Source organism: Arachis ipaensis, chromosome B7, assembly GCF_059453495.1.
Source record: "Arachis ipaensis isolate K30076 ecotype BB chromosome B7, ASM5945349v1, whole genome shotgun sequence".
In the NCBI taxonomy this organism is placed as follows: domain Eukaryota; kingdom Viridiplantae; phylum Streptophyta; class Magnoliopsida; order Fabales; family Fabaceae; genus Arachis; species Arachis ipaensis.
The window spans coordinates 80,928,571-80,943,609 of record NC_142442.1 but is presented as its reverse complement, the minus strand read 5'-3'; the positions used below and the strand labels follow the sequence as shown (position 1 = coordinate 80,943,609).

The following is a 15,039-nucleotide window of genomic DNA, read 5'->3' as shown; positions in this document are numbered from 1 at the left end:
ATGTCATTGGTTTATGTACAAAAAAATTTGAAAGTATAAAAAATATTTATCTTAGAAAATAATCTAACAAATTTGTATTTTAGCTCTAAAGCGTATTGATAAATATTGATAAATTCTTAACGAGAGTTATTTTTTATTTATTTTTACTTTTGTTTTAGGATCTAACTAAAAAATTTCATGTGAATTTATTTAATCTCTTAATAAAGAAAAAAATAAGAAATTCTAAATTTTACAAAAAAATCTTGAATTACATACATTGGGTAAATCCTATTCTAACTCTACTATACTAAAATATCTATTGACTTTGACAGCGAAATTTTATACAAAGTATTCCTAGCCACCATAAAATTACACAAAAGAGCTGACACAAAATGCTTTGACTAGTGTTCCAGGTCCAACCCATATTTTCGTTTCACATAACCTACCTCGAAACAAGAGACGACGTTTATGAACCAAAAAAAAAAAAAAGACAAAGTTGATATTTGTTTTATATAAATAAATTATTTCTATTAAAAAATAATTTTATATTTATAAAAAATATCATTATAGATAAAAATATTTAAATATTAATTTTATTTATAATTAGACCTATAAAAAATAATTTTTATATGATAAAAAAATTGAATTTAATTTTATTCATAATCAGATTTATTAATATTTAAAATTTTTATAAATAAAAATAATAACTCATATTCCATGAGGATAAAATTTATTGACGAATAATACCTGAAAAGAAATGATTCGTATTTGAATTTTCAGACTATCCAAACAAAATAGTAATTCCACCAAAAAAGGAAGAAAACAAAACAGCGCACACATGGAAGCAAGGAAAAGATGAAGAACACACTCTTTCTCTTTCTCTTTCTCTTTCTCTCCATTTCAGTCTCTGTTTCTGTGTCCTTTGTTGTGGCTCCATTCTCTTCACGTTGCTCTCATTCAAGTCCTTCTCAGGCTTCTGAATTTCGAGTTACATGTAAAAAAATAGTAAGCGCACACAATACCTCCCTCCGTTATTCTTCCTTGGATGCGAGATTCGAGAATTCTCTGGGTTTCTCTTCCTCTTTCTCGCGATTTTGTTTTGTATTATCATTGTTCAAACGATCCATGCACCTCTTCGATCTGATCTTTGTTCGTTTTAACCATTTTAATATCCGGATTTCCCCTAGTTTCTGTGTTTTTTCTTCCTTTAATTGTTTATTATTCGCAGAGATCTGAAATTCGGTTCCACATTTGATCCGTTTCGGGCTAAGTTTGGTTATATACATTTTGCAGAGTAGAATTGGGTGTGAATTGAGGAGGATGTGGTTGGGGTGTTGGGTGTAGCTGGATGGAGGGAGGAGTAACTGCGACATTTGCATTTCAATCTTCCAAGAGGTAGTTTTTTTTTTTTTATTTTTGGGTTTTGAAATTTTTGTCAATTTCTCACTCTCAGTTCCCCTGTTGTTTTTGTCTTCCTTTTTTTATTATTATTTTTTTATTTAGTGGTTGAAACGACAATACGAAACTGCTTCTTCCACATTGTGTCGTTTTGGTAATGATGAGATTTTACTGATGATACTCTGCAGTAATTTAGAAATTAACCTGCTTGTCACTGTCACTTTTTGTTGAGTCAGTGTAAAATTGATAGTTACGCTCATTTCTTTCAAATTTACCATTTTCTGCGTGATTCCAGTTAATCCGTTGTATTTTATTCTGTTGCTAGTAGGTTTTTTTGCATTGCAATTGGTAGACTGTGCCCTGGATTTTATGGCTGACTGGCTTGTATTGATTAAGCAGATTCATTCTGTGTCTGATAGAAAACTAGAGCAATGATCTGAGGGCTGTCTTTGCTTAGAAATTGGTCTTGTGATCTAATGAAAGCAGAGTACATACTGATGCAAGTGCATGTCAATATTCTCCCCCACCCCCAACATTTTTTTTTGGCCTACCAAATTGCTAATAAGAGATGAACTTTATGAATGCCTAAATTTCAGAATGCTTAAATTTTCAGGCATCCTGCCAGTAGCATATACTGGCGTTTTGTGTGCAAATGTCAAAGTCTCCCTCTCCTGAGAAGCACCAGTCCGTTTATTCTTCTTCTGAGCCTAGGTCAGTACTTCTGTTTCGTAATCAATAGGAACTTACTATTCATAGAATCTTACTTTATAAACCAGACAAATGTTGTAAATGAGTGCTGTGGACTTGGTTGAAATTCAATGTACAAGTGATGGATGTCTATGATTCAGCTGAGCTTTACATGACCTTCACTTGTAATTGTGTAAATACTGACAAGTTGCTGCTGAATAATTACCCAAAAATATACAGGGAGTTTATTATGGCTACAGAAATAGAGGATCCCGAGTCTACTATGTCAACAGTTGCTAAGCTTGTGGAGCAACTGCATGCCAAGTTGTCATCAGCACAAGAGAAGGAACTTATCACAACACGATTGCTAGGTATTGCCAGGAGAAGAAAGGATGGCAGGGCACTTATTGGCACTCATTCTCAAGCGATGCCATTGTTCATAAACATTCTTAGAAATGGAACCTCTCTTGCGAAAGTTAATGTTGCTACTATTCTCAGTGTACTGTGCAAAGATGAAGACTTGAGGTTAAAAGTTCTTCTTGGTGGTTGTGTCCCACCATTGCTGTCAATTTTAAAATATGAATCAACTGATGCAAGAAAGGCGGCAGCTGAAGCAATATATCAAGTTTCCATTGGAGGTCTGTCAGAAGATAATGTTGGTATGAAAATTTTTGTTACAGAAGATGTAGTTCCAACGTTGTGGAATCTACTAAGTCCTAAGAACAAGCAAGACAAAATTGTTGAGGGTTTTATTACTGGAGCATTAAGAAATTTGTGTGGTGATAAGGATGGCTACTGGAATGCAACATTAGAAGCTGGAGGTATTGAAATCATTGTGGATCTCTTGTCTTCAGACAATGCTGTTTCTCAGTCAAATGCAGCTTCTCTGTTGGCTCGTCTAATGTCGGCTTTCAGTGGTAGCATCCCAAAAGTAATAGACTCTGGAGCAGTTAAAGCTTTAGTTCGACTTGTAGGGGAGGAAAACAATATTTCTGTTCGAGCTGGTGCTGCTGATGCTCTAGAGGCCCTTTCTTCAAAGTCAACCAATGCGAAGAAAGCTATTGTTGATTCTGATGGTGTTCAAATCCTTATTGGAGCCATAGTTGCTCCTTCAAAAGAATGTATGCAATCTGATGGTGGCCAGGCTCTTCAAGGGCATGCAACACGAGCTCTAGCCAATTTATGTGGTGGCATGCCTGCATTAATAATATATCTTGCAGAACTTTCCTGTTCTCCTCGTTTGACAGCTCCAGTTGGTGATATAATAGGCGCTCTTGCTTACACCCTTATGGTCTTTGAGGAAAAAGTTGATGATGATCAGGATCATTTTGATGCAACTAAGATAGAGGATACTTTAGTAACTCTTTTAAAGCCTCGAGATAACAAGCTTATTCAAGAGCGTGTCCTTGAGGCCATGGCTAGCCTATATGGTAATGTCTATCTCTCGAAGTTTCTCAATCAAGCAGATTCAAAGAAGGTTCTCGTTGGGCTTATAACTATGGCTGCCATTGATGTGCAAGGATATTTGATACGTTCACTGACAAGCTTGTGCTGTGACAGGGTAGGAATATGGGAGGCGATAAAAAAAAGAGAAGGCATTCAGTTACTTATATCTATGCTGGGATTATCTAGTGAGCAGCATCAAGAGTACTCGGTTGAACTGCTAGCAATCTTAACTGACCAAGTTGAGGACAGCAAGTGGGCAATCACTGCTGCTGGAGGGATTCCACCATTGGTGCAGTTGCTGGAGACAGGATCACAAAAAGCAAGAGAGGAAGCAGCTCATGTTCTTTGGAGTTTGTGTTGTCACAGTGAAGACATCCGTGCTTGCGTTGAAATTGCTGGGGCCATTCCAGCATTTCTGTGGCTTCTTAAGAGTGGTGGGCCAAAAGGACAAGAAGCTTCTGCTTTGGCACTGATGAAGCTTGTCAGAGTTGCTGATTCTGCAACGATAAATCAGCTATTAGCAATGCTCCTAGGAGATTCTCCAACCTCAAAGGGCCATATAATCCAAGTTTTAGGTCATGTACTTACTGTGGTTTCACAGAAAGATCTTGTGGAAAAGGGATGTGCAGCAAATAAAGGCCTAAGATGTCTTGTTCAGGTTATCAATGCATCAAATGAGGAAACCCAAGAATTTGCAACTTCAGCGATAGCTAATTTATTTACCACAAGACAAGACATTTGTGATGGTCTAGTAAATGAAGACCTTGTGCTTCCTTTAATGAAGCTTCTGACTAACAAAAATCAAGGTGTGGCCATTCAATCAGCTCGAGCATTAAGTTCTCTATCACGTCCAACCAATAGCAAAGCTGCAAATAAGTTGTCTTATATAGTACTTGAAGGAGATGTTCAGCCACTAATTAAGTTGGCTAAAACATGCTGTGTGGATGCTGCAGAAACTTCTGTTGCTGCTTCTGAATCCGCTGTTGCTGCATTGGCCAACCTTCTTTTTGATCCTTATATTGCTGCCGAGGCCCTGGCTGAAGATGTTGTTCCAGCTTTAACAAGAATTCTGGAGAAAGGAACCTTGGAAGGTAAACAAAATGCATCACGAGCTCTTCATGAATTATTGAAGCATTTTTCAGTAGGAGATCTTCTTAAGGGAGACGAACAGTGCCGTTTAACTTTGCTAGCCCTTGTTGATTCGTTAAGATCTATGCATATAGATGAGACTGAAGCTGCAGATGCTTTAGATGTGATTGCATTGCTAGCTAGGACAAAACATGATGTCAGCCTCACTTATCCTCCATTGTTGGTTCTGGCTGATAAATCTTGCTTAGAACCCCTTGTCTGCTGCCTTGCTGATGGTCCACCCATTGTGCAAGACAAGGCAATTGAAATTTTGTCCAGACTTTGTGGAGATCAGCCAGTTGTTCTTGGTGACTTGTTGTCTTCTAGTTCCAGATGCACTGGATCATTAGCTCATAGAATAATTAACTCTGCTAGTTTAGAAGTAAAAGTTGGAGCAGCTGCCTTACTAATTTGCGCTGCAAAGGATAAGAAAGAGCTCTCAATGGATTTGCTTGACACTTCTGGATATCAAAAACCATTGATTTACTCCTTAGTTGACATGATGAAGCAAAGTTCTAATTGTTCATTGTTAGAAATCGAAGTTTGCACCCCTAGAGGTTTTATGGAGAAGAATGCATTTCCAGAAGTTGATGAGTCAGAAATTCCTGATGCAGCCACAGTCTTGGGTGGTACTGTTGCCTTGTGGTTACTCTCAATTATTGCTTCTGTTCAGGTAACAAACAAATTAATAATTTTGGAAGCTGGTGGACTGGAAATTCTCTCTGAGAAACTTGCAAGACATGTCTCAAATCCACAGGTATACCAATTTAACCCACTTTCATTGTGTTGTCTCTTTGGTAGCCAATTTTTAGTGAATCCTTGTTTCCAATATTTAAACTATTAGGTATATACATAATTAAATTTATATCTAACAGAGCCTCTTCTTGCAATGGTCCATTGCACTTCTTACATGGACAACACATAGGTCTACTTTACCGTTTGTTGAAATTTTAATTGTTATTTACAATGGTTGGACTCTAGACCTTGCGTTCTAGAGATTTTGATACTTGTCGATGAAGTTTACAACCTTAAGTAGTGCCACATGAATGACATCATATCTAACTAATGTGATAGCTCATTTGCTGATATCCATGTACACTGGAATATAAAATGCCTAATTTGCAATCAAAGGCTGTGCAACAGCACTAGTTTCTACCTGCCACCTACGTAGGTATTTACTGTTTTAAACTGGCTTGAAAATATCCTTTTACAATCAGACATACAACAATAACTTGGGAGCCTCTATATAGAATTTGCAAAAGAAAGAGGAGAGCAACAAAAATTGTCTTTCATTTTAGATCTATGATGTATTCGAATTCAATGGATTTGCAAAGCTGTTCTTAACATTTTTCTGAAAAGAGAATGGTTTGGAAAGTTTCTATTGAAGAAGGAATAATGAGAATCAGAGATTTATTGGTGTTCAGCTAGGAACTGAGTTCAGGATGTACTTTGGGAAAGATGTGGGTGAAAATCCAGGCTAAGTGCAGCCTGCCAAAATGTGTTCCGATTTTAAAATTATTCTATAATTTGTTTCTTTTTATACAAAACTTTGAACTCCTCTCATACAATTTTAATTTAACACGCTTGTTGGTCTAAAGCCCTACTTTTTTTTTACCCTACTTTTTTTTTAAAAGTACACTGTGATAATTTTTTTTCCGTGTAAGGTTGCCTGGGCCTGAATTTGTCTGAAGCAAGAAATATAAATTGTAGTATTAATCAATTGCCCCTTAAAATACTATATTTAGTATACATGGTTGATGATTGGTATTGAGCATTTCTGGTTCAAAGATTTATTTGTCTGTTAGATTGTGGAAAAAATCATCATTGCTGAATCTGATAGACTACTTCATTTCTCCCTATTGACAGGCACAATATGAGGATACTGAAGAAATATGGATCAGCGCATTACTCTTGGCCATTTTATTTCAAGATACAAAGGTCATTCAATCTCCTGCAACAATGTGCACTGTACCTTCTCTGAGTCTACTTCTAACATCTGAGGAAGTAATTGACAAATATTTTGCTGCCCAAGCTATGGCAAGTCTTGTTCAAAATGGTGATAAGGGAATAGGTCTTGCCATTGCAAATTCTGGTGCTGTCCCAGGATTGATAACTATGATTGGGCATATAGAAACAGATATGCCAAATCTCATGGCTTTATCAGATGAGTTTTCCTTGGTGCGAACTCCAGATCAAGTTGTTTTGGATCATCTATTTGAAATTGAGGATGTAAGACTGGGATCTGTTGCACGGAAATCTATACCTCTTTTAGTAGATCTCTTGAAACCAATACCAGAAAGGCCTGGTGCTCCAGCAGCTGCCCTTAGACTCTTGATTTCCCTTGCAGATGGGAGTGATACAAATAAATTAATCCTTGCTGAAGCTGGAGCTCTGGAGGCTTTGAACAAATACCTGTCCTTGAGCCCTCAAGACACTACTGAGGCTACTATTTCTGACTTACTGAGAATATTATATTGCAATTCTGACCTAATTAATCATGAAGCATCGACAAATTCACTGAACCAACTCATAGCTGTTTTGCGTCTTGGTTCAAGAAATTCTAGATATAGTGCAGCTAGAGCACTCCATGAACTCTTTGATTCTCTGAATATTAGAGACTCAGAATTAGCTAAACAGGCCGTTCATCCATTGGTTGACATGCTGAATAATACATCAGGAAGTGAGCAGGAGGCTGCTTTAATGGCCTTGGTCAAGTTAATGTCAGGAAATTCTTCAAAAGCATCTCTGTTTACAGATGTGGAAGGCAACCCACTTGAAAGTTTACACAAAATATTGTCCTCCGCTTCATCCTTGGAGTTGAAGAATTATGCTGCGCAACTCTGCTTTGTACTGTTTGGTAATAGTAAGATCAGAGCAGAACGAATTGCCTCAGAATGCATAGAACCCCTTATATCACTGATGCAGTCTGATTCTGAGAGTGCAATAGAGTCTGGGGTTTGTGCTTTTGACAGATTGTTAGAAGATGAACATCAGGTAGAGCTTGCAGCAGCCTGTAACATCGTGGATTTCCTTGTCAGCTTGGTTTCTGGTACAAACTATCAGCTTATTGAGGCAACCATATCTGTTCTCCTCAGATTGGGCAAAGATAGGACTCCAACCAAATTAGACATGGTCAAATCTGGAATTATTAATAACTGTCTCAAGCTACTACCATTAGCACCTAGCTCATTATGCTCTACTATAGCTGAGCTGTTTCGCATCTTAACAAATAGTAATGCAATTGCCAGAAGTTCAGAGGCTGCAAAAATTGTAGAACCCCTTTTCCATGTTTTGCTATGTCGAGATTTCAACTTATGGGGACAGCATAGTGCCTTACAAGCACTTGTAAACATATTGGAAAAGCCACAAAGTCTTGCAACTTTAAAGCTTACACCTAGTGAAGTTATTGAACCCTTGATTTCTTTTCTGGAATCCCCATCCCAAGCTATTCAGCAACTTGGCACAGAACTCTTAGCTCATATTCTTGCACAGGAGCATTTTCAACAGGATATTTCAACAAAAAATGCAGTTCCACCTCTTGTACAGCTTGCAGGAATTGGAATATTGAACTTGCAACAAACAGCAATAAAAGCATTGGAAAAACTTTCTAAAACCTGGCCAAAGGCAGTTGCTGATGCCGGAGGTATTTTTGAGCTTGCAAAGGTTATTATTCAAGATGATCCTCAACCGCCACATGCACTCTGGGAATCAGCTGCTTTAGTTCTCTCTAATATATTATATTCTGATGCGGATTACTATTTCAAAGTTCCTGTGGCGGTTCTTGTAAAACTGTTAAACTCAAAAGTTGAGAATACAGTTAGCATAGCCCTTAACGCATTAGTAGTTCATGACACAAGTGATGCTTCAAGTGCTGAACAGATGGTGGAAGCTGGAGCTATAGATGCTCTGCTGGACCTTCTAAGATCTCATAATTGTGAAGAAGCATCTGGTAGATTACTCGAAGCTTTATTCAACAATGTGAATGTACGAGAGATGAAGATGTCGAGGTATGCTATAGCACCATTATCACAGTATCTATTAGATCCGCGTACCAAATCAGAGCCTGGCAAGCTTCTTGCTGCTTTAGCTCTAGGAGATCTTTCACAGTACGAGGGACATGCTAGAGCTAGTGACTCAGTTTCTGCATGCCGTGCATTGATAAGTTTACTTGAAGATCAGCCAACTGAAGAAATGAAGATGGTGGCTATATGTGCATTGCAGAACTTCGTCATGAACAGCAGGACCAACAGAAGAGCTGTTGCAGAAGCTGGGGGCATATTGGTGATTCAGGAATTGCTGCTGTCTCCAAATACAGAAGTTGCTGCACAAGCAGCATTGCTGATCAAATTTTTGTTCTCTACCCACACTCTACAAGAATATGTGTCAAATGAGCTAATAAGGTCTTTGACAGGTATATTTTAAATGCTACTTCTGTTTATGTGTTGTCCAATCTAGACTTGCACTATTCAATCCCCAACTACATTTGGCATTTTTGTTAGTAATCATGTCTGTTTGATATTACCTGATTTGTTCTTTACTTGAGATGCAAGTTAATTCCTGTTCATATCTTTGGTTTAATGTACGACAATAACAACAATGGGGATCAAACAGAGCCATTGCATCATATCATACTATCATCTATCATCGTTGTAGTAAGCCTATTTCTGCTTAGTTCTCTCTTTGGTTTAATGTAGTCCCCAGAAATTCGTTCAATAGCACACATTTTCAAGCTTCAAAACCTGTCATACTATCATTTACTTTGCTTTTGTCAACACAATCTATTCTATGACTTGACTACAAAATTGTATGGGATGCTTTGATGGGCATTATTAAACTATAATATTTGTGAGTACAGATGTCGAATTTTGATGTACTAGTTTTAAATTTTCAAACTTCAAAGAAAGAATTACACTAGAGCTGCGGCGATTAAGTTATATTTTGAGCCTTTTCTCGGGGTCCTTGTGGACTTATTATGGTGACAGGAGGGGGCTTCCAACGATGTTTTCTGTATGTATTCCGATTTGTAGTATAAAAGTTTTAATTTAATGTTTTACAGAGATATAGTTTTAAGCAAGAAGTGTAGTCATATGTGAGGAATGATTGTTATTTGAAATGCCGCTTTTTGTTTGAGCCAGTATGATTTGAATTTGTACAGATTTGAATTTGTACAAATTTGAATTTGTACACATAGGACTTGTGCTTCAGCCTATATCTGGTTTTAGACTTTCTGAAATTAGAAAACTGAGTTTTAATCAACAAGTTGTTGCCTTTCCATACTAGACGTGTTTTTGTGTAATTGGAAATGTCAAGGTATATAAATAAGTTGATCTCCGTCCATTCTCTTCATTTCCAATTGTAAATCCTAATTTCGCTGTTTATTCGTAAGAGAAGAATTCTATTAAGATGAAGAGAAGAATAATACAATATAGAGGATAAGAGTTCCTCCATACATGAGCAAAAAACAGCCAAAAGAGTTATCTATGAAGCATAGCTTTCCAGTCTCTCAAACTGTCCGAGGAAAAGTGTTCTATAAATATCATGAGCTTTACACAAAATAGATGGCACATGTCTAATCCTATCCTATAAAACTTGCTTGTCAGAAGAGTTGTCATTGAAGCAGCGTGCATTGTGCTGCAACTAAATACGAAAAATACTAAGTTTATTATATACATTTCTCTTTGTAGTTTCATTTTAGCATAAGGGGATGGTGTATGAAGGATTTTCTGCTGCATGGCAGCTAGTATAATAAGTTTCTTTTCCTTGTCTGTTAGATAAATACCAAATATATTACTTATAAGTTTAGTTGGTTTGTTATATATATATAGCTTCATTGGAAAGAGAGTTGTGGTCAACTGCCACAATCAATGAAGAGGTTTTGAAAACACTGCATGTGATATTCATGAACTTCCCTAAGCTCCATGTGTCCGAAGCTGCAACAGTTTGTATTCCTCATTTGGTAGGAGCTCTTAAATCTGGCGGTGAAGCAGCTCAGGACTCCGTACTTGATACCTTTTGCTTGCTGAAACAATCTTGGTCAACTATGCCAATAGATATTGCAAAGTCTCAGGCTATAGTTGCTGCTGAAGCGATCCCCATCTTGCAAATGCTCATGAAAACCTGCCCACCAAGCTTCCATGAGAGGGCAGATTCTCTTCTGCACTGCTTACCAGGTTGTTTGACTGTCATCATTAAGCGTGGAAATAACCTCAAGCAAACTATGGGAGGTACATGTGCATTTTGCAGGTTGACAATAGGCAATGGTCCTCCAAACCAAACCAAGGTATTCTTTCCTAAGAATAATCAATTTGCTCCATCATGCAAGAGCACCAATTTTATATCTAAGCTTGTACATTTTGCTGTTTATTAATTTTCATTTGGACCTGAAATGTTAGTCCTTTGTTCTTTTTTATTTTCTTTTTCTTTTTAAAATATTCATGGACACAGGTTAAAATTCTGTCCAACAAACTTTTGTTTGCTCTTCTCAAATTTCCTAGCCCAAAAAGTTTTAGTTTTGATTGTATAATTCTGCCAAAATTTATTTCAGATATGATCTACTTTTGACTCGGTCCAGTTTTTTATGTGGAAGAGCATTTATTTTTATCGTGTTGTGTTTGCTTCTTAGATGGTTCATGGTACTTCTCCAGAATGGAAAGAAGGATTCACGTGGGCATTTGATGTGCCTCCAAAGGGCCAAAAACTTCATATTGTATGCAAAAGCAAGAATACTTTTGGGAAGGTAACTGGATATTTATTCTGCTAATGATTACTCATTCTCTATTTTCATGCATTGAGTCTTACCAGTTTGATGTTGGAAAGGATAAATTTCGCTAATTTATGTCCTTATATCTTGACTAATATTGTGTTTAGGGCTGGAAGTGAGCCGAGCTTGACTCATTAACAATCGAGCTTATTTCTTAAGTTCAAGCTCGGCTCACCGAAAACTTACGAGCTAGTTCAAGCTCACGAGTTGGTTCAAATAATAGGAATATAATCTATAATTCTATATCAATAAATTATAAATTTTTTATTTGTCCTACATCAAAATTATATATAAAAATAAATATAAAATTTTAAATAATTAAGATCATTAGTATATATAGAATTATATATTACTATTTCATAGGTATATATAATATTAAAAGTATAGATTAAATGCGTATAAGATATGTGTATTAATATATATATATATATATATATATATATATATATATAATTACTCTGTTTGTCTCTATAGTTTCGCAAAATTTTTAATTAGGTCCTTATACTTTTTTTCCTTTTAATTGGGTCCCTGTACCAATTTTTTTTTTCAATTAGGTGTTCCTTTTAATTGGGTCCCTGTACCAATTTTTTTTTCAATTAGGTCCCTCTTGACAGTAATTGACTTAATTGTATAGGGATTCAATTAAAAAAAAAATTGGTGCAGGGACTCAATTAAAAGGAAAAAAAAAGTATAGGGATCCAATTAAAAAAAAATTTTGGTGCAAGAACTCAATTAAAAGGAAAAAAAGTATAGGGACCTAATTAAAAATTTTGTGAAACTATAAGGACTAACAAAGTAATTAAACCTATATATATAAAATCGAGCCAGTTCACGAGTTTAGCTTATTAAGCTATTAACGAGTCGAGTTTAAGCTGGCTCATGAGCTGGATTGACTCACTTCCAGCCCTAATTGTGTTGTTGACTGCCACAAGGATTACTACTAACTGCACTTCCTTGTTCTGTGTGACCAGAGGGTGACAAAATTGTTCTATGTTGGTTGAAAATGTGTTTGGTTTAAGAAAACATTTCAATTTTCATTTTCACTTTTCATTTTCCAAAATAGCTTGCTTTTTTAATTTTTAAGAAACATGTTTGTTTTGTTGTTTTTTCTATTTCTAAAAAATGAAAATATTGAAAATTATGATTGGTATGCTATTTTCTCAAGATAGAGCGAGACAATCAACATAAAATTCCCAAAAATTTCATTAAAAAAAGGGGCAAAAAATTAGAGGTAGATCAACAATGGTGGAGTAGATCTTTCTATCCAGTTTTAGCTCTAATAACAAGCAGTGGTTGAAGCTTTGCACAAAATTGAACTCCTCATAGCGTGGATAACAGAGATTCAGAGGACATCAACGAATGGCAAGAAACAGAGCAAGTCTTGGATGGGGAATGGTGATGGTTTTTAAGAACTAAATTCAGGTTCTCGTCGACCAATCATCTTCCACTGACCACCCTCCAATAATTCGACATCAACAAGCATAGTTGTATGAAACAGTTTCAATGGCGTCGTCGGAGGACGAGGACAGAGCTTTGTCGCTGTTGTCTGTTGAAGGTGATACGGATGTGACCGCGGAAGCGCCTGCACAATCGGATTGGAGGATTAGGGTTGCAAAAGAAGGAAGCTATTGAAGTTGCGGTTAGCAGCAGCTGAAGAGGGAAGATGAGGCTCAGTGATGGTGAAAGAGGGAGGAGGAGGAAGATGAACCGCAGAAAAGAAAAACAATCATGTTGAAATAATATTTCTAAACTGCCACCGTGTTTTCAGTTCAGTAATGGGTATGGAAAACAATGAAAAACATGAATTTGACCTTTTCAAAATTTTCTATTTTTCCCGGAAACATTTTCTAAAATTGTTTTAAAATAAAATGAACCAAACATGTTTTCACATTGAAAACAGAAAATAGATAAACCAATCACACACTAGTATGTCTTAACTAATTTGACATGGTAGAAAATATAATGATCCCTTAGCTCTTTCTCGAACCTTCCTGCTTACTCAAGTACTCGACCATTCAAACACCTAAACCTTCTGCTTTAATTTCTGACTTAAACTCTTGTGCCTTTCTCCCCAGACAACTCTCGGAAGAGTCACTATCCAAATCGATAAAGTTGTGACTGAAGGAGTTTATAGCGGAATATTCAGTCTTAATCATCATGATGGCAATAAAGACGGTTCATCCCGAACTCTTGAAATTGAGGTTATGTGGTCCAATAGGATTTCTGATGAAGATATTTAAAGGATCGCAGGTTGCTTTTCTGTTTAGAAGCTCGAAAAATTGATAAGGTGCCGCGGATGTATGTTTTTGCCTGTAATTATTACATATTTGATAAGGCCCAGTTTTGTAGTTTGGCAGACGAAGTTTATTCAGTTTAGTGTAAATTTTATCATAAATGTCCAGAGGCAGGTGTTCGAAATGGAATCTCCCACGGTCAAGGAAAATCAAAAGATGGTTAGAAATGTACAGGTCAATCCATAGGATTTAGAAACATGAATCATACGAAGAACTTGCATATTTAAATTGAATTTGTCCAAAGCATATATCGTTTCTTTTCGCTTTTCCCCTCCCTATAGCCGCTGATATTGGGATGTACACAGCTTCTGTAAAGTGGCTGTTAGTTTGTTTTATGCCGCCAAAGGATGATAACCTAACCAGAAATTCCGTGGTCTGCCTAGTACAATTTCCTTTTCTGTAATTTATTGCAACCTTTTTTTTTTTTGGGGTTATTAGGCAAGTATTACGCCAATGCAGTGCCTTTGACAATAAATTAGCAGAAAGCTCGTGCGTTGCACGGACCGAAGAAGTCTGTAGGTCAAGAAAGTTTCTCCAAATTCAAGTTGTTGTATCTTGTCGATACCCACAAATTAACAAAATAAAACAAATTAAATACAATATAATATTTAGATGCAAAACTTATTACTACTCTATGCATTATCGTGTGTTATTTTTTTGTTTTTTTTTTGTTTGCATTATCTTGCGATTTATGACAAAATAAGAAATAAAGTAGTGATTAGTTACAAATCTTACCGCCTAACTTGATAATTATATCGGTGGTTGTTTACATGGTTTGAACATGTAACTTTGAAGTCACACCAAAACCACTCAACTATTGCTTCAAGACTTCCCGTCAAGTAACTTTATAACAAACAATAGAAAAATTAGATAACTATAAACCCTAAACCCACAATCACTTATTACTCGAGTATCACATAGATCACTTTTGGACAACACTATCCAAAACTTTATCAAGTGACACATGTTTTTGGAACAAATATCGATAACATAATCCTTAGACATTCCATAGTTTATTAATCTAGGATTTCCACAAATTGTGGTTGTAACAAATTCAATTAAAATATGTAAAAATTATATTTGCAATTTTTTTTTTCTTTTTTCGTAATATCACCCATAATAATAAGAATAATGCTAATGAATAAGATAGTCATTAATAATAGATGTTTGTTTCCTAAGGTTGTGTTTGTTTCTAAGATAGGATAAGATAAGACACTGAGAATAAGACATAAAGGATAGAGACATAAAATTGTGTTTTTATATCCTGTTTGGTGATAAATTAGAACAAATTATAAAAATTTAATTTATTCTCATTTTTTTCATTCAAAAAATTTGAGACGAAAAATA

The 15,039-nt window shown here is 35.9% G+C and overlaps 1 protein-coding gene across 4 annotated transcripts; it reads left to right on the top strand.

Annotated features, from left to right (window-relative positions):
• Window positions 1-757: 757 nt before the first annotated feature.
• LOC107608742 (CELLULOSE SYNTHASE INTERACTIVE 3) lies at window positions 758-13,938 on the top strand. 4 transcript variants are annotated; one of them, XM_016310462.3, is made up of 8 exons: window positions 758-984; window positions 1,273-1,374; window positions 1,991-2,088; window positions 2,305-5,395; window positions 6,505-9,049; window positions 10,599-10,918; window positions 11,261-11,374; window positions 13,474-13,938. In XM_016310462.3, exons 3-8 carry the CDS (start codon window positions 2,030-2,032, stop codon window positions 13,636-13,638), a joined length of 6,294 nt encoding a protein of 2,097 aa, XP_016165948.1. In that variant the 5' UTR covers window positions 758-984; window positions 1,273-1,374; window positions 1,991-2,029; the 3' UTR covers window positions 13,639-13,938. The 4 variants fall into 4 exon arrangements, with proteins under 4 accessions (XP_016165948.1, XP_016165949.1, XP_016165946.1 ...); XM_016310463.3 differs by having other exon boundaries at window positions 10,464-10,918; window positions 11,283-11,374; XM_016310460.3 differs by having other exon boundaries at window positions 10,464-10,918.
• The last annotated feature ends 1,101 nt before the right edge of the window (window positions 13,939-15,039 follow it).

Excerpts from the sequence above, each read along its gene's own strand:
- LOC107608742 (XM_016310460.3), top strand. The coding sequence starts at position 2,030 with ATGTCAAAGTCTCCCTCTCCTGAGAAGCACCAGTCCGTTTATTCTTCT. Across the intron at positions 2,089-2,304 it reads TATTCTTCTTCTGAGCCTAG|GGAGTTTATTATGGCTACAG; the intron begins GTCAGTACTTCT and ends AAAAATATACAG. Across the intron at positions 10,919-11,260 it reads GTCCTCCAAACCAAACCAAG|ATGGTTCATGGTACTTCTCC; the intron begins GTATTCTTTCCT and ends TTTGCTTCTTAG.